Here is a 25,750-nt window from a genome sequence, read left to right on the forward strand (position 1 = left end):
AATGACTCACCTTAACCATTCAGAGTTAATGACTCACCTTAACCATTCAGAGTTAATGACTCACCCATTCAGAGTTAATGACTCACCTTACCCATTCAGAGTTAATGACTCACCTTAACCATTCAGAGTTAATGACTCACCTTACCCATTCAGAGTTAATGACTCACCTTAACCATTCAGAGTTAATGACTCACCTCACCCATTCAGAGTTAATGACTCACCTTAACCATTCAGAGTTAATGACTCACCTCACCCATTCAGAGTTAATGACTCACCTCACCCATTCAGAGTTAATGACTCACCTTAACCATTCAGAGTTAATGACTCACCTCACCCATTCAGAGTTAATGACTCACCTTAACCATTCAGAGTTAATGACTCACCTCACCCATTGTCACGTCCTGACCAGCAGATGGAGCTAGTGTTTTAGTTTTGGGGTCAGGACGTGGCATGTTTGTGTTGGTTAAATGTTGGGTGGATGATTGGGACTTCCAATTGAAGGCAGGTGTGTATAGTTGCCTTTGATTGGAAGTCCTATATAGGTGTGTGTGTTTGTCTTTGGGGTTGTGGGGAATTGTTCTGTGCTTAGCCGTGTGCCTAGTCAGACTGTTATTGTCTTGTTATTGTTTTCCTGTGGATGCCTTACTGGAGTCTATTAAAGTATGAGTATTCACAGTCTCGCTGCGCCTTGGTCCTCTTCTCTCCAGTACGACATTTTCAAGGATGAGTACAACTTATTTTATGACACCCATTCAGAGTTAATGACTCGCCCATTCAGAGTTAATGACTCGCCCATTCAGAGTTAATGACTCGCCCATTCAGAGTTAATGACTCGCCCATTCAGAGTTAATGACTCACCCATTCAGAGTTAATGACTCACCCATTCAGAGTTAATGACTCACCTTAACCATTCAGAGTTAATGACTCACCTTAACCATTCAGAGTTAATGACTCACCTTAACCATTCAGATTTAATGACTCACCTTACCCATTCAGAGTTAATGACTCACCTTAACCATTCAGAGTTAATGACTCACCTTAACCATTCAGAGTTAATGACTCACCGTCACCCATTCAGAGTTAATGACTCACCTCACCCATTCAGAGTTAATGACTCACCTTAACCATTCAGAGTTAATGACTCACCTTAACCATTCAGAGTTAATGACTCGCCCACCGTTGACCACCCATTCAGAGTTAATGACTCACCCATTCAGAGTTAATGACTCACCTTACCCATTCAGAGTTAATGACTCACCTTAACCATTCAGAGTTAATGACTCACCTTAACCATTCAGAGTTAATGACTCACCTCACCCATTCAGAGTTAATGACTCACCTCACCCATTCAGAGTTAATGACTCACCTTACCCATTCAGAGTTAATGACTCACCTTAACCATTCAGAGTTAATGACTCACCTTAAATAAAGCCGTACGAACCTTCTGCAGAAAGCTGAGTCCTTGAGGCCTAATTATTCTCAACCCAGTGTCTCCTGCTGTTCCCTCATGCAGACCATCTGGCCATGCTGTTATCTCACCTGGACCTTACATAACGGCAGCTCTGTTTACTATCTGTGTGTGTGTGTGTGTGTGTGTGTGTGTATTTTTGTGTGTGTTTTTCACCTGTTTTTGTGTGTGTAGGTGTTTGCAGTGGTGGAAAAAGTACTCTTTTGAATCCCTCTCTGCCTTCGAGAGAGAGAGCTAAATAGTTCTCTCTCTCTCTGCGCGTCTCTCTCTTTCTGCGCGTCTCTCTCTCTCTGCGCGTCTCTCTCTCTCTGCGTCTCTGTGCGTCTCTCTCTCTCTCTCTGCGTCTCTCTCTGCGTCTCTCTCTCTCTGCGTCTCTCTCTCTTTGCGCGTCTCTCTCTCTCTGCGTCTCTCTCTCTCTGCGCGTCTCTCTCTCTGCGCGTCTCTCTCTGCGTCTCTCTCTCTTTGCGTCTCTCTCTCTCTGCGTCTCTGCGCGTCTCACTCTCTCTGCGCGTCTCTCTCTCTCTCTGCGCGTCTCTCTCTCTCTCTGCGCGTCTCCCTCTCTGCGCGTCTCTCTCTCTCTGCGCGTCTCTCTCTCTCTGCGCGTCTCTCTCTCTCTGCGCGTCTCTCTCTGCGCGTCTCTCTCTCTGCGCGTCTCTCTCTCTGCGCGTCTCTCTCTCTGCGCGTCTCTCTCTCTCTGCGCGTCTCTCTCTCTCGGCGCGTCTCTCTCTCTGCACGTCTTTCTCTCTGTGCGTCTCTCACTCTGCCTCTCTCTCTCCATCTCTCTCTGCGTCTCTCTCTCTCTGCGCGTCTCTCTCTCTGCGCGTCTCTCTCTCTGCGCGTCTCTCTCTCTCTCTGCGCGTCTCTCTCTCTCTCTCTCTGCGTCTCTCTCTCTCTGCGCGTCTCTCTCTGCGTCTCTCTCTCTCTCTGCGCGTCTCTCTCTCTGCGCGTCTCTCTCTGCGTCTCTCTCTCTCTCTGCGCGTCTCTCTCTCTGCGTGTCTCTCTCTGCGTCTCTCTCTCTCTGCGCGTCTCTCTCTCTGCGCGTCTCTCTCTCTGCGCGTCTCTCTCTGCGTCTCTCTCTCTGCGCGTCTCTCTCTCTCTCTCTCTGCGTCTCTCTCTGCGTCTCTCTCTCTGCGCGTCTCTCTCTGCGTCTCTGCGTGTCTCTCTCTGCGTCTCTGCGTCTCTCTCTCTCTGCGCATCTCTCTCTCTCTCTGCTTATCTCTCTCTCTGCGCATCTCTCTCTCTCTCTCTGCGCATCTCTCTCTCTCTCTGCGCATCTCTCTCTGCGCGTCTCTCTCTGCACATCTCTCTCTGTTTCTCTCTCTGCGCGTCTCTCTCTCTCTCTCTGCGCGTCTCTCTCTCTCTCTCTGCACATCTCTCTCTCTCTCTGCGCATCTCTCTCTGCACGTCTCTCTCTGCACATCTCTCTCTGTTTCTCTCTCTGCCTCTCTCTCTCCATCCCTCTCTGCGTCTCTCTCTCTCTCTCTCTGCCTCTCTGCGTCTCTCTGCCTCGGCATCTCTCTCTCTGCCTCTCTTTCTCCATCTCTCTCTGCGTCTCTCTCTCTCTCTCTCTTCGTCTCTCTCTGCGTCTCTCTCTCTTAAAGTGAAAAGTAACCCAGCAAAATACTACTTGAGTAAAAGTCTAAAAGTATCTGGTTTAAATTGTACTGAAGTTCAGTGGTAGAAAAAGTACTCAAATTGTACAAAGTAAAAGTAAAAGCTATACATCAGATTAGAGGCAGTAGGATGACAAAGCGTTATATTGAAAGGTGCCATAATTCTGTCCTGCCTGAGCACATTTTACTGAAGTACTTTACACCACTGTGTGTGTGTGTGTGTTTGTGTGTGTGTTGCCCTACTGTGTGTGTGTTTATGTGTGTGTGTGTTGCCCTGCTGTGTGTGTGTGTGTGTGTGTGTGTGTGTGTGTGTGTGTGTGTGTGTGTGTGTGTGTGTGTGTGTGTGTGTGTGTGTGTGTGTGTGTGTGTGTGTGGGTGTGTGTATATGTGTGTGTGTCCTGCTGTGTTTGTGGGTGTGTGTATATGTGTGTGTCCTGCTGTGTGTGTGTTCCCTCAAGGCTTGAATTCAGTGGGTTTGAATCGGTGCCATCCGATGAATGTTTGTGCTGACTGTGCAGAAACTGTGCTGATCCGTGTTTGTGTGTGTGTGTGTGTGTGACTTCCTCATTCTTTGGTAATGCTGATAATTTATACACACACACACACACACACACACACACACACACACACACACACACACACACACACACACACACACACACACACACACACACACACACACACACACACACACACACACACACACACACACACACACACAGAGAGAGAGAATCAGCACTTTTAGACTGGTCCCAACTGATGACCTGAAAGTAACAAACTGAGGAAATGGAAAGAACCTATTGTCTTTTAAATGACCTGAGGACAGAACCCCCTGTTCCCTTTAATACAACCAATATCAAAGATCTTTAGTACAGAACCCCCTGTTCCCTTTAATACAACCAATATCAAAGATCTATAGTACAGAACCCCCTGTTCCCTTCAATACAACCAATATCAAAGATCTTTAGTACAGAACCCCCTGTTCCCTTTAATACAACCAATATCAAAGATCTTTAGTACAGAACCCCCTGTTCCCTTTAATATCACCAATATCAAAGATCTTTAGTACAGAACCCCCTGTTCCCTTTAATACAACCAATATCAAAGATCTTTAGTACAGAACCCCCTGTTCCCTTTAATACAACCAATATCAAAGATCTTTAGTACAGAACCCTCTGTTCCCTTTAATACAACCAATATCAAAGATCTTTAGTACAGAACCCTCTGTTCCCTTTAATACAACCAATATCAAAGATCTTTAGTACAGAACCCCCTGTTCCCTTTAATACAACCAATATCAAAGATCTTTAGTACAGAACCCCCTGTTCCCTTTAATATAACCAATACCAAAGATCTTTAGTACAGAACCCTCTGTTCCCTTTAATACAACCAATATCAAAGATCTTTAGTACAGAACCCCCTGTTCCCTTTAATACAACCAATATCAAAGATCTTTAGTACAGAACCCCCTGTTCCCTTTAATATAACCAATATCAAAGATCTTTAGGACAGAACCCTCTGTTCCCTTTAATACAACCAATATCAAAGATCTTTAGTACAGAACCCTCTGTTCCCTTTAATACAACCAATATCAAAGATCTTTAGTACAGAACCCTCTGTTCCCTTTAATACAACCAATATCAAAGATCTTTAGTACAGAACCCCCTGTTCCCTTTAATACAACCAATACCAAAGATCTTTAGTACAGAACCCCCTGTTCCCTTTAATATAACCAATACCAAAGATCTTTAGTACAGAACCCCCTGTTCCCTTTAATATCACCAATATCAAAGATCTTTAGTACAGAACCCCCTGTTCCCTTTAATACAACCAATATCAAAGATCTTTAGTACAGAACCCTCTGTTCCCTTTAATACAACCAATATCAAAGATCTTTAGTACAGAACCCTCTGTTCCCTTTAATACAACCAATATCAAAGATCTTTAGTACAGAACCCTCTGTTCCCTTTAATACAACCAATATCAAAGATCTTTAGTACAGAACCCCCTGTTCCCTTTAATACAACCAATATCAAAGATCTTTAGTACAGAACCCCCTGTTCCCTCTTATTAAACGCAGATATCAGAGGTCCTCTTGTTAAATGTAGACCCCTGTGGTCCCTCTTGTTAAACGCAGATGTCGGTTCCTCTTGTTAAATGTAGACCCTGTGGTCCCTCTTGTTCACAATATCGAGATGTGGTCCCTCTTGTTAAATGTAGATGTGGTCCCTCTTGTTAAATATAGATGTGGTCCCTCTTGTTAAATGTAGATGTGGTTCCTCTTGTTAAATGTAGATGTGGTTCCTCTTGTTAAATATAGATGTGGTCCCTCTTGTTAAATATAGATGTGGTCCCTCTTGTTAAATGTAGATGTGGTTCCTCTTGTTAAATGTAGATGTGGTTCCTCTTGTTAAATGTAGATGTGGTCCCTCTTGTTAAATGTAGATGTGGTCCCTCTTGTTAAATGTAGATGTGGTCCCTCTTGTTAAATATAGATTTGGTCCCTCTTGTTAAATATATCAAATCAAATCAAATCAAATGTATTTATATAGCCCTTCTTACATCAGCTGATATCTCAAAGTGCTGTACAGAAACCCAGCCTAAAACCCCAAACAGCAAGCAATGCAGGTGTAGACGCACGGTGGCTAGGAAAAACTCCCTAGAAAGGCCAAAACCTAGGAAGAAACCTAGAGAGGAACCAGGCTATGAGGGGTGGCCAGTCCTATTCTGGCTGTGCCGGGTGGAGATTATAACAGCACATGGCCTAGATGTTCAAATGTTCATAAATGACCAGCATTGTCAAATAATAATAATCATAGTAGTTGTCGAGGGTGCAACAGGTCAGTAACACAAGAGTAAGTGTCAGTTGGCTTTTTCATAGCCGATCTTTGAGAGTATCTGTACCGCTCCTGCTGTCTCTAGAGAGTTGAAAACAGCAGGTCTGGGACAGGTAGCACGTCTGGTGAATAGGTCAGGGTTCCAGCAGGTCTGGGACAACAGGTCTGGGACAGGTAGCACGTCCGGTGAACAGGTCAGGGTTCCAGCAGGTCTGGGACAACAGGTCTGGGACAGGTAGCACGTCCGGTGAACAGGTCAGGGTTCCATAGCTGCAGGCAGAATAGTTGGAACTGGAGCAGCAGCACAGCCAGGTGAACTGGGGACAGCAAGGAGTCATCAAGCCAGGTAGTCCTGAGGCATGGTCCTAGGGCTCAGGTCCTCCGAGAGAGAGAAAGAAAGAAAGAGAAAGAGAGAATTAGAGAGAGCATATTTAAATTCACACAGGACACCGGAAAAGACAAGAGAAATACTCCAGATGTGACAGACTGACCCTAGCCCCCCGACACAAACTACTGCAGCATAAATACTGGAGGCTGAGACAGGAGGGGTCAGGAGACACTGTGGCCCCATCCGATGAAACCCCCGGACAGGGCCAAACAGGTAGGATATAACCCCACCCACTTTGCCAAAGCACAGCCTCCACACCACTGAAGGGATATCTCCAACCACCAACATACCATCCCGGGACAAATATAGATGTGGAGTGGTCCCTCTTGTTAAATGTAGATGTGGTCCCTCTTGTTAAATATAGATGTGGTCCCTCTTGTTAAATATAGATGTGGTCCCTCTTGTTAAATGTAGATGTGGTCCCTCTTGTTAAATATAGATGTGGTCCCTCTTGTTAAATATAGATGTGGTCCCTCTTGTTAAATATAGATGTGGTCCCTCTTGTTAAATGTAGATGTGGTCCCTCTTGTTAAATGTAGATGTGGTCCCTCTTGTTAAATATAGATGTGGTCCCTCTTGTTAAATATAGATGTGGAGTGTACAAACTAATCTACACTGTGGTAAACTAAACTGTTATAAACTAAATATACAAACTAATCTTCACTGTGGTAAACTAAACTAATATAAACTAAATATACAAACTAATCTTCACTGTGGTAAACTAAACTAATATAAACTAAATATACAAACTAATCTACACTGTAGTAAACTAAACTAATATAAACTAAATATACAAACTAATCTACACTGTAGTAAACTAAACTAATATAAAGTAAATATACAAACTAATCTTCACTGTGGTAAACTAATATAAACTAAATATACAAACTAATCTTCACTGTAGGAAACAAAAATGGTTCTCAGAAAGTAAGTCTGGAGTCACATGGTGGTGGTTAGTGTCATGCTATTGGTTAGACAGTTTCCCCTTTAATGAGGTTGACAGTTAAAACTGTCTCTTACATTAGACTGAGTCACACAGAGACTCCAGCTGTGCAGAGAACAGACACAAACCTACAACTGAGATAACAGCAGACTTTACAGCAGTAGAAGTTACAACAGTAGAAGTTACAACAGTAGAAGTTACAACAGTAGAAGTTACAGTAGTAGAAGTTAGAAGAGTAGAAGTTACAGCAGTAAAAGTTACAGCAGTAGAAGTTACAGCAGTAGAAGTTACAGTAGTAGAAGTTACAGCAGTAGAAGTTAGATGAACAGAAGTTACAACAGTCTACTGTTACTGCATTTGACCACAAGCGTATAAAGATGTCAAAGGGAATCTATGAATACACAAATGGATTTGAAGACGAAGAACCCAATGAAATAAAGACCATTGACATTGATGATCATATTTACAACAACAAAAGACCCATCATGCCCTGCAAGAAGTATGGAGTTGGTGATCAACATTCAGGTAACAGTTTATCCTGTTATAGTGCTAGACACTGACACACACTTACACCCCAACACACACACACCACACCCACAGAGACATACACGTTTTTGCACTAACTTTCCTGCACTGACTCTATGCACACACACTGGACTCTACCAACACACTGACACCCCAATACACACACACACACACACACACACAGCTGCTCCTGTCTACTATCCTGTTGCCTAGTCACTTTACCCATTCCTATATGTACAGTACTTTCAGATAGTATTCATCAGTGTTGTGTTTCAGACCATCTAAAGGGAGACCGAGTGAAGACCGAGACCAGAAAAATGCGAGTCCAATTCAAGACCATGATTGTAATTTTGTCAAATCACAACCATAATACGAGTTGATGTACAGTGTTTCTGTGTTCATTTTTCAGAAATCATACAGTTGAAGTCGGAACTTTACATACACTTAGGTTGGAGTCATTAACCTCACTAGGTTAGGGGGCACTATTTTCACCTCCGGATGAAAAGCGTGCCCAAAGTAAACTGCCTGTTACTCAGGCCCAGAAGCTAGGATATGCATATTATTGATAGATTTGGATAGAAAACACTCTAAAGTTTCCAAAACTGTTAGAATAACGTCTGTGAGTATAACAGAACTGGAAAATCCATCCAGGAAGTGGGATCTTTTTAATGTTTGTAGTTTTCCATTGACTGCCTATACAGTATCCCATGACTTAGGACTCAAATTGCACTTCCTATGGCTTCCACTAGATGTCAACAGTCTTTAGAAATTGTTTCAGGCTTGTATTCTGAAAAATGAGGGAGTAAGACCACTCTGAGTAAGTGGATAGTGGAAAGTCCCCAGAGCTGGTTTTCTGCTCGTGACCGAGAGCGCGCCTTTCTTGTTTTTCTTTTATATTGACGAAGCTGTTGTCCGGTTGAAATATTATCGATTATTATGACTAAAAACAACCTGAGGATTGATTATAAACATCGTTTGACATGTTTCTACGAACTTTACGGATACTATTTGGATTTTCGTCTGGCTGTTGTGACAGCCTTTGAGCCATTGGATTACTGAACAAAACGCGCCAACAAAACTGAGGTTTTGGGATATAAAGAGGGACTATATCGAACAAAATGAACATTTATTGTGAAACTGGGAGTCTTGTGAGTGCAACCATATGAAGATCATCAAAGGTAAGTGATTAATTTTATCACTATTTCTGACTTTTGTAACTCCAATACTTGGCTGGTAACTGTTTGTAATGTTTTGTGTGCTGGGCGCAATCCTCAGATAATCGCATGGTATGCTTTCGCCGTAAAGCCTTTTTGAAATCTGACACCACTTTGGATTAACAAGAAGTTAATCTTTAAGCCGATGTATAACACTTGATGTTTCATGACTGTTTATTATGAGTATTTCTGTTTTTGTATTTGGCGCTCTGCAATTTCACCGGATGTTGGCCAGGTGGGACGCTGGATGTTGGCCAGGTGGGACGGTAGCCTTCCACATACCCATAAGAAGTTTTAAAGCTCGTTTTTCAACCGCTTCACAAATTTCTTGTTAACAAACTATAGTTTTGGCAAATCGTTTAGAATATCTACTTTGTGCATGACACAAGTCATTTTTCCAACAATTGTTTACAGACAGATTATTTCACTTATAATTCACTGTATCACAATTCCTGGTGCACTTCACAAAACAGATGGCATCATGAGGAATGAAAATGGTGTGGATATATTGAAGCAACATCTCAAGTCATCAGTCAGGAAGTTAAAGCTTGGTCACAAACGGGTCTTCCAAATGGACAATGACCCCAAGCATACTTCCAAAGTTGTGGCAAAATGGCTTAACTTCTTTGGGCTAGGGGGCAGTATTTTGACGTCCGGATGAAAAACGTGCCCAAAGTAAACTGCCTGCTACTCAGTACCAGAAGCTAGGATATGCATATAAAACACTCTAAAGTTTCTAAAACTGTTAAAATTATGTCTGTGAGTATAACAGAACTTATTTGGCAGGCGAAACCCCGAGGACAAACCATCCAGGAATTTTTGTTGTTGTTGAGGTGACAGTGTTTTCAATGGATTTTCTATGTGTATCTAGATTTATAAGGCACTTGATTGCAGCTCCTATCGCTTCCACTGGATGTCAGCAGTCTTTAGAAATTGGTTGATGTTTTTCTTTAGAGAAATGAAGAAGTACGGCAGTTCAGAACGAGGGTCCAGCCTAGTGCACTCTAAAGTTTTGATGCGCGCTCCAGGTCACGTGCTTCACGTTGTTTTTATCCGGTATCGAACACCGTTTATCTCGTCTTAAATTTGATCGATTATTTACGTAAAAAAATACCTAAAGTTGTATTAGGAAAGTTGTTTCAAATGTTTGGACAGCGTTTACAGGTAACTTATTAGATATTTTGTGGTCATGCTGGGCGAGTTGGAACCGGTGTTTTTCTGAATCAAACGCGGCAAATAAATGGACATTTTGGAGATATAACGACGGAATTAATCGAACAAAAGGACAATTTGTGATGTTTATGAGACATATTGGAGTGCCAACAGAAGAAGTTCTTCAATGGTAAGGCATGAATTAAATCGTTATTTCTGACTTTTGTGTTGCGCCTGGCGGGTTGAAATCTGATTTTAATGTGTTGGTATGCTGGGCGCTGTCCTAAGATAATCACATGGGTTGCTTTCGCCGTAAAGCCTTTTTGAAATCTGACACGGTGGCTAGATTAACGAGAAGCTAAGCTTTAATTTGGTGTGTTGCACTTGTGAATGTATGAAAGTTAAATATTTTTTTATATATTTTTTGAATTTGGCGCTCTGCCATTTCACCGGATGTTATCAAATCGATCCCGTAAACGGGAGTTGAGCCCAAAGAAGTTACGGACAACAAAGTCAAGGTGGTGGCAGCATCATGGAGTGGCCATCATAAAGACCTGACCTCAATCCTATAGAAAATATGTGGGCAGAACTGAAAAAGCATGTGCGAGCAAGGAGGCCTACAAACCTGACTCAGTTACACCAGCTCTGTCAGGAGGAATGGGCCAAAATTCACCCAATTTATTGTGGGAAGCTTGTGGAAGGCTACTCGAAACTTTTGACCCAAGTTAAACAATTTAAAGGCAATGCTACCAAATACTAATTGAGTGTATGTAAACTTCTGACTCACTGGGAATGTGATGAAAGAAATAAAAGCTGAAATAAATCATTCTCTCTACTATTATTCTGACATTAGAAATTCTTACAATAAAGTGGTGATCCTAACTGACCTAAGACAGGGTTTTTTTACAAGGATTAAATGTCAGGAATTGTGAAAAACTGTGTTTAAATGTATTTGGCTAAGGTGTATGTAAACTTCCTACTTCAACTGTATGCATTCTTATACATTCAGAATAATTATCGTGTTTTAAGATAAGACCCAGATGCAGACAATGTCGAAGTAACAGTTTATTAATCTAACAGGGGCAGGCAAAAGACAGGTCAAGGGCAGGCAGTGCTCAGTTATCCAGATAGGTGGGGCAAAGGTACAGGACGGTAGGCAGGCTCAGTTTGGAGATGGGGATCGGGCCTATAAACTGGGGGTAGAGTTTGTGGGATTCCACCCGGAGGGGCAGATCCCGAGTGGATAGCCATACCTTCTGCCCGAGACGATACCAGGGAGCCGGGGTCTGATGGCGATCCGCTTGTTGTTGATACCTGGAGAGGTCTTGAGGAGGGCTGACCGGGCTCTCCTCCAGGTACGATGACAGCGGCGGACAAACATCTGGGCAGAAGATTTGCCGACCTCTTCTTCCCGCTCGGGGAAGAGCGGGGGTTGATACCTCAGGGAACACTCAAATGGAGATAGGCCCGTGGCAGAGCAGGGAAGGGTGTTGTGGACGTATTCGACCCACACAAGCTGCTGGCTCCAGGTGATGGGGTTGGCAGAGACCAGGCAGCACAGAGTAGTCTCGAGGTCCTGGTTGGCTTACTCCGACTGGCTGTTGGACTGTGGGTGGAAACCAGAGGACAGGCTGGCCGATGACCCAATGAGGGTGCAGAACACCTTCCAGAACTGGGACGGAACTGAGGACCCCGGAACTGTCCACGGGCAGTCCATGGTTCTGGAACACGTGCTGCACCATGAGCTGGGCCGTCTCTTTGGCAGAGGGTAGTTTGGGGAGAGGAATGAAGTGGGCGACTTTGGAAAACCGGTCGACAGTCGGATGGCACTGTTGCCCTCAGACAGGGGGGAGACCTGTGACGAAATCCAGGGATATGTGGGACCAGGGACAGTGAGGGACAGGCAGTGGTTGAAGTAGACCAGCCGGAGCTTGCCGAGGAGTCTTGTTCTGCTCACAGACCGTGCAGCCAGCAACAAACGTGCCGACATCCGGAACCATAGTAGGCCACCAAAAGCGTTGTCGCACGAAGCCCAGGGTCTGACGGGAGCCCGTGTGACAGGCAAGCCTGGGAGAATGGGCCCACTCCAGGACCGGAGTGGACAGCGTCAGGCACAAATATTCAGTTATCTGGGCCCCCCCAGGGTTTGGCTGGGACCGCTGTGCCTCCACGACCTGTTTCCTTATACCCCAGCTGAGTGCCGTCGCTAGGCATGAGGTGGGAAGGATGGTCTCGAGCTCCGGGGTGGAAACTGTGGCTATAGCTGCGAAACAGGGCATCCACTTGAAGTTCTTGGACCCTGGCCGGTAAGAGAGGGAAAAGTTGAACAGGGTAAACAACAGGGCCCATCTTGCTTGCCTGGAGTTGAGGCGCTTGGCGGTGCGGAGATACTCCAGGTTTTTGTGGTCGGTACACACAATGAACAGATGTTCCGCCCCTTCCAGCCAGTGCCCCCATTCCTCCAATACCATCTTCACCATGAGAAGCTCCCAATTCCCCACAGCGTAGTTCTCTCCGTGGCATTGAGGCGGTGGGAGAAGAAGGCGCAGGGATGCAGCTTAACTTTTTAGGGTATAGGGGGCAGTATTTTCGATTTCGGATGAAAAGCGTGCCCAGAGTAAACTGCCTAATACTAGGGCCCAGAGTCAAATATGTGCATATTATTACTGGTTACTATTACTGGTTACTATTACATATTATTACTGGTTACTACTCTTGCCCAGAAACGAGAATATGCATATTATTAGTAGATTTGGATAGGAAACACTCTGAAGTTTCTAAAACTGTTTGAATGATGTCTGTGAGTACAACAGAATTCATATGGCAGGCAAAAACCTGAGAAAAATCCAACCAGGAAGTGGGAAATCTGAGAATTGTAGTTCTTCTTTTGAATCCCTATCGAAACTACAGTGTCTGTGGGGTCACGTTGCACTTCCTAAGGCTTCCATTGGCTGTCAATAGCCTTTAGAAAGTTTTTTCATCCTCCTGTTACTGGGCAGAGAATAGTAGCTCAGTCAATGAGTGGACTGCCTGAGGACAAAGGGCTTGGTGATGCGCAAGCCCGCGAGCGCGCCGTTCCTTCTTTTTCTCCTGGAATGAATACGCTATTGTCCGGTTGGAATATTATCGCATTTTTACGTTAAAAATACCCTAAAGATTGATTTTAAACAACATTTGACATGTTTCTACGAACGTTAATGGAACGATTTGACTTTTCGTCTCTGGTACTGCGCTCGCACGTTATGCCTTTGGATAATGATCTGAATGCACGAACAAAGCGGAGGTATTTGGACATACATATGGAGTATTTCGAACAAAAAGAACATTTCTTGTGGAAGTAGGAGTCCTCGGAGTGCATTCTGACGAAGATCAGCAAAGGTAAGAGAATATTTATAATACTAATTCAGAGTTTTGTTGATGCCAGAACTTGTTGCGGAGCTGTATAGCTTGCTTCGATGGCTAAGCTATGTACTCAGAATATTGAACAATGTGCTTTCTCCGTAAAGTTATTTTGAAATCTGACAAAGCGGTTGCGTCAAGGAGTAGTGTATCTATAATTCTTTCAATAACTGTTGTAAATTCTATCAACGTTTATGATGAGTATTTTTGTAAATTGATGTGCACATTCACTGGAAGTTTTGGTGGGAATACATTTTCTGAACATCACGCGCCAATGTAAAATGCTGTTTTTGGATATAAATATGAACTTTATAACCTCTATGGGTCACGTCCCACCTAGCCCATAGAGGTTAAGGTCCAGGGCAGAATGTTGGGACAGGACAGCCCCCACTCCGACATCCGAAGCATCGGCCTCCACCACGAACTAACAGGAAGGGTCAGGATGAACCAAGATTGGCGCAGTGGTGAAGCTATGTTTGAGGTCCCGGAACGCCTGGTCAGCAGCAGCGGACCACGTGAACGGAATCTTGGTAGAGGTGAGTGCAGACAGGAAACCAGGGTGCTGTAACCCTGGAGAAAGCGGCGATAAAAGTTGGCAAACCCCAGGAAATGTTGTAGCTACACCCTGGCCGTAGGCTGAGGCCAATCCACCACTGCTCTCACCTTCCCGGGATCCATCTGGACTCTCCCAGCAGAGATGATGTAGCCCAGAAACGGGATGGTGGAGAGATGGAACTCGCACTTCTCTGCCTTCACAAATAGCTGATTCTCCAGAAGGCATTGAAGAACCTGCCGGACGTGGAGCATGTGTTCTTGGTGGGAGCGGGAGAAGACGAGGATGTCATCAATGTAGACGAAGACGAACCGTTTCAACATGTCGTGGAGAACATCATTTATCAGAGCCTGGAACACAACAGGGGCGTTGGTGAGGCCAAAAGGCATGACCAGACACTTGTAGTGGCTGCTGGCCTTGTTGAAGGCGGTCTTCCACTCGTCCCCCTCTCGTGTCCGCACCAGGTGGTAGGCATTCCGTAGATCCAACTTCGAAAACACAGTGGTTCCCTGGAGCGGCTCGAAGGCAGAGGAAATGAGTGGTAGCGGGTAACGGTTCTTAACAGTAATGCCATTGAGTCCTCGCTAGTAAATGCACAGGCGCAGGGTCTTGTCCGTTTTCTCCATGAAGAAAAACCCTGCACCGGCGGGAGAGGAAGAGGGACGGATAAATTCTGCAGCTAGGGAGGCCCCAATGTAGGTCTCCATAGCCTTGGTCTCTGGTACTGACAAAGAGTACAGGCGTCCCCGGGGCGGCGTGTTGCTAGGGAGAAGGTCAATCCCGCAGTCATAGGGTCTGTGCGGCGGAAGCGAAATGGCCCGGGCCTTACTGAACACCTCTCGGAAGTCCTGGTGCTCTGCGGGGATTGCGGAGAGGTCCAGGGCACTTTCTGAGCCCCCAGGAAGACACCCCGGGGAAGGTTGTGCTGACTTCAGACAATGGGCGAGGCAGAACGGACTCCAGCCCATGATGGCACCAGTAGACCAGTTGATGAGGGGATTGTGTCGCTGGAGCCAGGAGAATCCCAAAACCACGGGACTTGATGAAGAGAAATTGAATAGTCTTGCTGTGATTCCCTGACACCTGTAGGTTGATGAGAGTGGTATTATAAGTGAACCGGCCTATAGAGCACCTGTCCAGCACTCTAACATCCATGGGAGTGGAGAGAGGCTGAGTGGGGATGTTCAGCTCGGAAGCCAGGGTAGCGTCCAAAAAGCTCTCATCGGCCCCAGAGTCAATGAGGACCCGAAGAGATTTAGACTGGTTACACCACAGCAGAATGGCATGAAAAGGGGTGCGAGCAAGGGAAGCAGACCTGTTCTCCATATGACCCACCAGAGTACTCGCTCCTACCGGTGAGCCTGGTCTTTTAAAGGACAAGAGGACACAAAATGACCAAGAGTCCCGCAATATAGACAACTCTTCGTGTTGATCCTGTATTGCCATTCCGCTGGCGACAGCCCAGTTCTGCCTAGTTGCATAGGCTCGGGAAGTGGTGACTCGGCCGACTTCGGCGACTCTCGGGGGTCGGGAAGCTTCGAGTTCTCTCTGCAACGGGACCGTCGGGGACTTCCGGGATGACTCAGAGGCAAGGTGGAATCCCTGGACGTGCGAGCGAAATCGAATTTCCTCTCCCTCCGTCGTTCCCGTAATCGGCCATTGAAAGCTGTGTGCTCTGGCTGCTTGCAGATGATATTCCACTGAAACTAGGCTGTGTGTGTGGCGCGCATGTGAATATATTTCACTTGCTTTGCAATTACGTAGGCTACTTTGTGTACGATTCTTCTATTGTACTGCATAATTGATAAGTCGTATACCTCCACTCCACTACACTACACATTAGTAGGGATTAATAAGTGAGTATAAACAATGCCCACGGAAAAACCTGCGTATACCCTTCACTACACTACTGGCCCTTTTTGTTTTATAACCTGTTAGGGCTAGGGGGCAGTATTGACACGGCTGGATAAAAAACGTACCCGATTTAATCTGGTTACTACTCCTGCCCAGTAACTAGAATATGCATATAATTATTGGCTTTGGATAGAAAACACTCCAAAGTTTCTAAAACTGCTTGAATGGTGTCTGTGAGTATAACAGAACTCAAATGGCAGGTCAAAACCTGAGAAGATTCTGTACAGGAAGTACCCTGTCTGACCATTTCTTGGCCTTCTTTGCCATCTCTATCCATTACAGAGGATCTCTGCTGTTACGTGACACTTCCTACGGCTCCCATGGGCTCTCAGAAGGCGGCAAAAAGCTGAATCGTGGCTTTGCAGGCTCTGGCTGAAAAAAAGTAGTGCGTTTGGGTAGTGGCTGGTTACAGTACTGTGAGACTCAGGCGCGTGCCCGCGTCGACCGAATGCTTTGTTTTCTTTCCTCTGTTTACCTAAACGCAGATTCCCGGTCGGAATATTATCGTTTTTTTACGAGAAAAATTGCATAAAAATGGATTTTAAACAGCGGTTGACATGCTTCGAAGTACGGTAATGGAATATTTAGACATTTTTTGTCACGAATTGCGCCATGCTCGTGACCCTTATTTACAATTCGGATAGTGTCTAGAACGCACAAACAAAACGCCGCTATTTGGATATAACGATGGATTATTTTGGACCAAACCAACATTTGTTATTGAAGTTGCAGTCCTGGGAGTGCATTCTGACGAAGACAACAAAGGTAATCAAACTTTTGTAATAGTAAATCGTAGTTTGGTCAGGGCTAAACTTGGTCGGTGTCTAAATGGCTAGCCGTGATGGCTGGGCTATCTACTGAGAATATTGCAAAATGTGCTTTCACCGAAAAGCTATTTTAAAATCGGACACCTCGATTGCACAAAGGAGTTCTGTATCTATATTTCTTAAAATAATTGTTGTGTTTTTTGTGAACGTTTATCGTGAGTAATTTAGTAAATTCACCGGAGGTTTGCGGGGGGTATGCTAGTTCTGAACGTCACATGCTAATGTAAAAAGCTGGTTTTTGATATAAATATGAACTTGATTGAACAAAACATGCATGTATTGTATAACATAATGTCCTAGGTGTGTCATCTGATGAAGATCATCAAAGGTTAGTGCTGCATTTAGCTGTCTTCTGGGTTTTTGTGACATTATATGCTAGCTTGAAAAATGGGTGTCTGATTATTTCTGGCTGGGTACTCTGCTGACATAATCTAATGTTTTGCTTTCGTTGTAAAGCCTTTTTGAAATCGGACAGTGTGGTTAGATTAACGAGAGTCTTGTCTTTAAAATGCTGTAAAATAGTCATGTTTGAGAAATTGAAGTAATAGCATTTCTAAGGTATTTGAAAATCGCGCCACGGGATTACACTGGCTGTTGAGTAGGTGGGACGATTTCGTCCCGCCTAGCCCAGAGAGGATAAAAAGTCCCCTCTCCTACATGAGTGTGCTGGAATTACGGTTGCTGTCCTTTCAGAATCACGAACCTGAATGCTGAATGCCTATAGGTTCGCTACTGCGCAAACACGTTGTGGCAGACCAGGGGGGTGGGTCAAAATGTTTACACAGATCAGACACGGACAGAGAAGGATTAGCTCAGTTTCAAAGGTGTTTATTAAAATAATAGTTCAAAAGAAAAGGATAGGTCTCCCCCATGAGACCCTCTCCGGGATACCGTCTTCTGGGCTCCGAGTCTTGCTGTATCCTGTTGGGATCAAAAACTGAACTCACTCCTGTTACCTCTGAAACCGTCCCCAAATATTCGGGAGTCCTTTCTTCCCCCACTCTCTCCCCTGTGTGCTGCCCTTCTGGCAGCTTTATGGGATTTGTACAGCTGGTGAGCAGTTAGTCCTTGATTACTCACCAGCTCCCAATCAGCCCCAATTAGTCCTGGCCGGAGAGCCCGTCGAGACCTGGCACGTCCAGCAGGTGGAGCCATCGCCTCGTGATGTATACTCCATCTGTCACCAGGCCTCGACGAGTCTCCCCCTGGTGGCTGACCTGCTGTACGCCACAACGTCTATAATAGATATAAGACTGTTCAGATATTCATGTTATAAGACAGGAGTGTTGTCATAGTCCGTGTATGTAGGTGGCAGGGAAGTCAGGCGCAGGAGAAAACAGATTGGTAAAAAAATTTAGTATTTATTTCCAAAACTAACTCCAAAACCCACGTAGAAAATAATCCGGGTAAACAATAACCCGTCGCACACCGATACATAAACAACACGTCCATAACATAACAAGCAATCACCGACAGAGAAATGAGGGGAAGCAGAGGGTTAAATACACAACATATAATTACTGGGATATGAAACAGGTGTGTAAAGAGATCAGACAAAACCAATGGAAAATGAAAAACTGATCAATGGTGGCTAGAAGACAGGTGACGTCAACCGCCGAACACCACCCGAACAAGGAGGGGCATCAACTTCGGTAGAAGTCGTGACAAGTGTATATATTTGGCCTGGTATTGGTATTCATTGGTAACATTGGTATTCAAAATTATTTTCAAAATTCTTCACCCCATTCTGTCAAATTGGTTGTTGAGAATTGCTAGACAACCATTTTCAAGTCTTACGGTAGATTTTCAAGCAGATTTAAGTCAAACCTGTAACTCTGCAAACTCCAGTGTTGTCACGCCTGCTCCCCCTCCCCCTGCTGCTCGAAGACGCCAGGCTCCCCAGCATTACGCACTCCTGCCTTTCCACGTCACGCGCATCGGCGAAATTACCTCCCCTATATTTGTCAGTTCCCTATCTCTGTTCCCCCGCTGCTGCATTGATTGTCGAATGTCGTTGTTCTGCCCGTGTGCTGACGCTGTGCCTGTCTTGTTTCATGTCTGTTCCTTATTACATTTTTACTCCCCATACCTGCTTCTCATCTCCGGCGTCGGGTGCTACAAGTGTAGATTTGGCCTTGTGTTTTAGGTTATTGTCCAACTGAAAGGTGACATTTTCTCCCAGTGTCTGGTGGCAAGCAAACAACCAGGTTTTTCTGTAGGATTTTGCCTGTTTAATTCCAGTCCGTTTCTTTTTTTTAATCCTGAAACTATGGAGAGTGGTACTCCAATGTGTTATGTTTTGGGAAAATCCAATACAACACTTTGTATTCAGGACAAAATTGTAATTTCTTTGCCACACTTTTAACAGTATTATTTATTTTGGACAGCTTCCTTATTTTCACTCTGTCAAGTAGGTTAGTGTTGAGGAGTAGCTACAATGTTGATCCATCCTCAGTTTTCACAACCATTAAACTCTGTAACTGTTTTAAAGTCACCATTGGCCGTATGGTGAAATCCCTGAGCGGTTTCCTTCCTCTCCGGCAACTGAGTTAAGAAGGACTCCTGTATCTTTTTAGTGACTGGGTATATTGATACACCATCCAAAGTGTAATAACTTCACCATGCTCAAACGGATATTCAACATCTGTATTTCTTTTTTACTTATCAATAGGTGCCCTTTGCGAGGCATTGGAAAACCACCTTGGTCTTTGTGGTTGAATTTGTGATTGAAATTCACTGCTCGACTGAGGACCTTACAGATAATTGTATGTGTGGGGTACAAAATCATATTAAACACTATTATTGCACACAGAGTGAGTCCTTGCAACTTATTATGTGACTTGTTAAACAAATGTTTAATCCTGAACTTATTTAGACTTGCCATAAAGGGGTTGAATAATTATTGACTCACAATACTCCAGCTTTTCATTTTTAATTCATTTGTAAACATTTCTAAAAACATATTTCCAGAACAGTGACAATTATTTTAATTTTATTCAGACTAACACAAAATTTGGAAAATAAATTTTCTGGTTACCTTGTACCCCTGCACATCAACACTGTATTGGTACTCCCTGTATATAGCCATGTTATTTTTACTTGTTAATGTTATTCGTTATTTAATCCTTGTCAGTATTTCTATTTATTTCTCTCTGCATTGTTGGAAAATGACCCATAAGTCAGCATTTCACTATTAGCATACACCTGTTGTTTTATGAAGCAATTGACAAATGGAATGTGATTTAGATTGAAATAGATGCCGGCAGTCATTTTGGGTGTCTGACCTCTGCAATATGTTTAAGACAATATTCTGTAAGAGGTTCTGGAACTCAAACAGTAGAATATCTGAGGTGCTGGAACTCAGTTCTGGTGTTCTGTCCCTTGTCAAGCTTGTGTATTTCCCTCAGTGATTCAAAGAGCAACTGGAATGAAAAACATATAGCTTGATCAAGTTCTTATGATAATAATATGTGCTTCAGTGTATCTTTGGAGGTGGAAGAGACATTTCCCAACTGCTGCAGTGTGTCTGGGGCTGCTGTGTGTTCTCCTGCTGGCTTGGATCATAGGCCTGTTACTCTACCGTGAGTTTATGTTCTCACTCAAACATTCTTCATCATCAGTGGTGTAATGACCAGGGTTCAATTCCATTTCAATTCCATTCAATTTAGTTAAGAAAATACACCAAATTCCAATTCCACATGTTTCTAATTGAAAATAATTCCAGTGTACTTCCTGAATTGAGTGGAATTGAAATTGACCTCAATCCGGGAAATGTCTGATTAACTTTTCCACTTTTATCTTGGTTGTTGATTGTATTATTTCACAGAGAGAAACCAATTGACCAGTTCCGACACCCTGACCAAAGAGGGAGACCAGCAACAGACCAGTTACAACACCTTGACCAAAGAGGGAGACCAGCTACAGACCAGTTCTAACACCCTGATCAAAGAGAGAGACCAGCTACAGACCAGTTACAACACCTTGACCAAAGAGAGAGACCAGCTACAGACCAGTTATAACACCCTGACCAAAGAGAGAGACCAGCTACAGACCAGTTCCAACACCCTGACCAAAGAGAGAGACCAGCTACAGACCAGTTCTAACACCCTGACCAAAGAGAGAGACCAGCTACAGACCAGTTACAACACCTTGACCAAAGAGAGAGACCAGCTACAGACCAGTTCTAACACCCTGACCAAAGAGAGAGACCAGCTACAGACCAGTTACAACACCTTGACCAAAGAGAGAGACCAGTTACAGACCAACTACAACACCATGACCAAAGAGAGAGACCAGCTACAGACCAGATACAACACCCTGACTGCAGAAAGAGACCAGTTACAGACCAACTACAACACCATGAAGAAAGAGAGAGACCAGCTACAGACCAGTAACAACACCCTGACTGCAGAAAGAGACCAGCTGCAGACCAGTTACAACACCCTGATCAAAGAGAGAGAGCAGCTACAGACCAGCTACAACACCTTGACCAAAGAGAGAGACCAGCTACAGACCAGTAACAACACCCTGATCAAAGAGAGAGACCAGCTACAGACCAGTAACAACACCCTGACTGCAGAAAGAGACCAGCTACAGACCAGCAACAACACCCTGACCAAAGAGAGAGACCAGCTACAAAAAGACACAGAATGTCTGAAACAATCTTTAGTTCAGAAAGGTGAGTGAAATTGGCTAATGATTGTTCTGTTATCAGTTCACATGCCACGTACGGCAATTCAACTTACATTAAAGGAAATATGTGAGAAAAAAACTGACTTCCAAAACGTCCATTAGTTAGTGTCTTCCTTGAGTGTTTGATTGATACTTAAACACGTTCCGCTAGCGGAACACCTGCTCCAATATCCAATGATAGGCGTGGCGCGAATTACAAATTCCTCAAAAATACAAAAACTTCAATTTCTCAAACATATGACTATTTTACAGCCATTTAAAGACAAGACTCTCGTTAATCTAACCACACTGTCCGATTTCAAAAAGGCTTTACAACGAAAGCAAAACATTAGATTATGTCAGCAGAGTACCAAGCCAGAAATAATCAGACACCCATTTTTCAAGCCAGCATATAATGTCACCAAAACCCAGAAGACAGCTAAATGCAGCACTCACCTTTGATGATCTTCATCAGATGACAACCCTAGGACATTATGTTATACAATACATGCATGTTTTGTTCAATCAAGTTCATATTTATATCAAAAACCAGCTTTTTACATTAGCATGTGACGTTCAGAACTAGCATACCCCCCGCAAACTTCCGGGGAATTCGCTAACATTTTACTAAATTACTCACGATAAACGTTCACAAAAAGCATAACAATTATTTTAAGAATTATAGATACAGAACTCCTCTATGCACTCGATATGTCCGATTTTAAAATAGCTTTTTGGTGAAAGCACATTTTGCAATATTCTAAGTACATAGCTAGGCCATCACGGGCTAGCTATTTAGACACCCGGCAAGTTTAGCACTCACCAATATCAGATTTACTATTATAAAAGTTTGATTACCTTTTGTTGTCTTCGTCAGAATGCACTCCCAGGACTGCTACTTCAATAACAAATGTTGGTTTGGTCCAAAATAATCCATCGTTATATCCGAATAGCGGCTTTTTATTCGTGCGTCCCAGACACTATCCGAAATGGTAAATCAGGGTCGTGCGCATGGCGCAATTCGTGACAAAAAAATTCTAAATATTCCATTACCGTACTTCGAAGCATGTCAACCGCTGTTTAAAATCAATTTTTATGCCATTTTTCTCGTAAAAAAGCGATAATATTCCGACCGGGAATGTCCATTTAGCTAAACAGAGGAAAGTAAACAAAGCTTTCGGTCGACGCGGGCACGAGCCTGAGTCTCACAGTACTGTAACCAGCCACTACCCAAACGCGCTACTTTGTTTCAGCCAGAGCCTGCAAAGCCACGATTCTGCATTTTGCCGCCTTCTGAGAGCCTATGGCAGCCATAGGAAGTGTCACGGGACAGCTAAGATCCTCACTCTTCAATAAACAGAGACAAGAAGAACGACACCTTGTCAGACAGGCCACTTCCTGCATGAAATCTTCTCAGGTTTTTGCCTGTCATATGAGTTCTGTTATACTCACAGACACCATTCAAACAGTTTTAGAAACTTTGGAGTGTTTTCTATCCAAAGCCAATAATTATATGCATATTCTAACTACTGGGCAGGAGTAGTAACCAGATTAAATCGGGTACGTTTTTTATCCAGCCGTGAAAATACTGCCCCCAGCCATAACAGGTTAATTAAATGTTGTATTAAAGTGACTAAAGCAAGAAATGTTCAACTTACAGTGTGTCCTCAAGGATGGAAGAAGCTTGGTAGCAGTTGTTACTACGTCTCTACTGAGTACAAATCCTGGGAGGAGAGCAGACAGGACTGCAGAAATAGAGAAGCAGACCTGGTGGTTATCAAAAGCGAAGACGATCAGGTGTGTGTGTGTGAGGTAGAGAGAAAAAAAGAGAGAGAGAGATAACGAGCAGTAATGGGTATGTATTAACAATGTTGTCTCTCTTCTACTACTACAGACATTTGTCAATTGGTTATGCGGGGTAAAGGACTATGTCTGGATTGGTCTGACTGACTCTGTTACTGAGGGGACCTGGAAATGGGTGGACGACACACCACTGACCACAAAGTAAGACATTCATGAATTCTGTGTCACTATGACATCACTGTCTGGAGTAGTAGGTTCAGAGTGGACAGCCTGATTCTATGTGTTGTTTCTCCTACAGGTATTGGAACAGTGGACAGTCTGATTCTATGTGTTGTTTCTCCTACAGGTATTGGAACAGTGGACAGCCTGATTCTATGTGTTGTTTCTCCTACAGGTATTGGAACAGTGGACAGCCTGATTCTATGTGTTGTTTCTCCTACAGGTATTGGAACAGTGGACAGTCTGATTCTATGTGTTGTTTCTTCTACAGGTATTGGAAAAGTGGAGATCCTAATGGTGGAAGAGCTGAGAACTGTGTGTATTTCTACTCCTGGTCATCAGACACCGGAGCATGGTGGGACTATGACTGTTCCTATAAATACAGATGGATCTGTGAGAAGTAGGATTCTCCTTGGTCGTCTCTCTGTACTGCTAACTATTATACTCCTTGGTCGTCTCTCTTCGCGGCAAAGAGGGGACAACTCGCTGGCACCAAGGTTTTCTGGAAGTGTACATTCCTCAGTTATTAGCTTTTTACCTGAATGTTGCATAAAATGAATGATTAAGTATGACTACTTTTGAAAAGATATAAATGTGACTTGAGTCTTCTAAATGAGATAATGTTTTTTCATGTAAAGTTTATCCAGTCAGTACCCACACCCACGTGAGCACAGACATTACGACAAAATGTCATGGAACACCCCTTTTCACAGAGTTAATAAAAGGACTTGGGACAAAATGAATATTAGATCGGAGAACGTGAGGATCATCCGCACGTTGAAATGGCTACCACTCTAGAGACCAGAGAGCATGGAGCAGTAGCTACATGTTGAAATGGTTGGCAATTTAAATACAGACCAGTTACGTGCAGCGCCAGCTGAATACGAAACAAATGGTTAAGAAGAAAATCTCGACAAGTCTACACATTTAGTCGGCAGCTGTATATGTACAATAGTCTAGGAAACTCGACCGAAGACGAGAGGAGAACATTTCCCTATTGAACAACCATTGGTACGCCTGACAAATCCATTATAACAAACTACAACTACAAAAGACTTTGATCTCTGGTGGAAAAACCAGAGACTTTCTGTCGACTGACTCTCCACCAGACGGACAGGCCACAAAGGTCTACACTCGTAAATATGTAACTTGCAATTTATTTTCGAATGAGCGGCCGTTTATGTGCAAAGGGTTAGCATTTCCATGAGCCTAGATAACAGATGTGTGTACGATAGTGGAGTCCTTCGTCTGTTCTCCTGCACTTTCTTACCTGCCCCTCCCATTCTATTGTCTACCAAGCTGTCATATCGATTTAGTCCACTAGGGACATTTCATGGCTTTGTGTTAGTAACCAATGAATAATCTATCCTGTGTGTTTTTATGTAATTCTGTGTGATTATTTAGTTAGTTAGTAAATAAATAATTAAGACAATTTGTAAATCCCTGATTCATCATTTATGCTAGGCTTCGTACAGATATCCAAGTGTTTGAGACATTCAGAATATGAGTGATGAGGTAATAATTCATTAAGTTGAGACTGTAATCGATAAGATATGAAAATATCTGAAGAGAGTTAAAATTTGGAAAAAATGTAACTCTTTAAACAACATTTTCACGTGGTTCCCCGACTTCCTAGTTAATTACTGTTTACATGATTATTTAATTGTGCAGTTATTACACAGAGAATTGATTTGATAACATAAGTGTTCCCATTAATGATCGTCCACAGACATGAACGATAGATAGTCAGCCAACGTTATGACAACTCCATGTTAGATCAACTATTATCCAGTAGAGAACAGTCCTTCTAGACTCCATGTTAGATCAGCTATTATATAATAGAGAGAACAGTTCATTGTATTGTTATTGTATATGTTTTGTTTTATTGTTATTATCTGTATTAAATACTTGTTATATCATGTATTTGACAAGGTAAACTGAATAAGCAGGAAGTAGTTTGTGATTGATTAAAGCTAAAGGAGCAACCAAACTGTCTACCAAGTAACATTCTGTATCTACCATGTAACATATCTGCCCCTTTCATCGTATTTTTGCTCTGTGCCCTCTGCAAGACGCCTGGATGTGACAAAGACTTTGTATGACAAACGGGCAGTGGTAAAACAATGGGACTTGGAGACAGTGCTTGGTGACGACAGGAAATAGGTCTTCCTGTCTCAGTTTCTTGTGAAAAGTGCTGAGGGGAGAGCTTTAGCACGGGGGTCCG

General features: G+C 43.5%; 1 protein-coding gene across 2 annotated transcripts; it reads left to right on the plus strand.

Annotated features, from left to right (window-relative positions):
- The first annotated feature begins 7,338 nt into the window (after positions 1 to 7,338).
- Positions 7,339 to 25,516, plus strand: LOC123744260 (uncharacterized). 2 transcript variants are annotated; one of them, XM_082973975.1, is made up of 6 exons: positions 7,339 to 7,774; positions 20,313 to 20,414; positions 20,660 to 21,511; positions 23,165 to 23,301; positions 23,399 to 23,508; positions 23,798 to 25,516. In XM_082973975.1, exons 1-6 carry the CDS (start codon positions 7,627 to 7,629, stop codon positions 23,928 to 23,930), a joined length of 1,482 nt encoding a protein of 493 aa, XP_082830101.1. In that variant the 5' UTR covers positions 7,339 to 7,626; the 3' UTR covers positions 23,931 to 25,516. The 2 variants fall into 2 exon arrangements, with proteins under 2 accessions (XP_082830101.1, XP_082830102.1); XM_082973976.1 differs by lacking the exon at positions 20,313 to 20,414.
- The last annotated feature ends 234 nt before the right edge of the window (positions 25,517 to 25,750 follow it).

This window comes from Salmo salar, chromosome 04 (genome assembly GCF_965601325.2).
Source record: "Salmo salar chromosome 04, fSalSal1, whole genome shotgun sequence".
NCBI classification, from domain to species: Eukaryota; Metazoa; Chordata; class Actinopteri; order Salmoniformes; family Salmonidae; genus Salmo; species Salmo salar.

Bases quoted from the DNA above. Each gene is read 5' to 3' on its own strand.
- LOC123744260 (XM_082973975.1), top strand. From the start codon at position 7,627: ATGTCAAAGGGAATCTATGAATACACAAATGGATTTGAAGACGAAGAA. The intron at 23,302-23,398 runs GTGTGTGTGTGT...CTACTACTACAG, and splicing joins TCAAAAGCGAAGACGATCAG to ACATTTGTCAATTGGTTATG. The intron at 23,509-23,797 runs GTAAGACATTCA...TTTCTTCTACAG, and splicing joins GACACACCACTGACCACAAA to GTATTGGAAAAGTGGAGATC.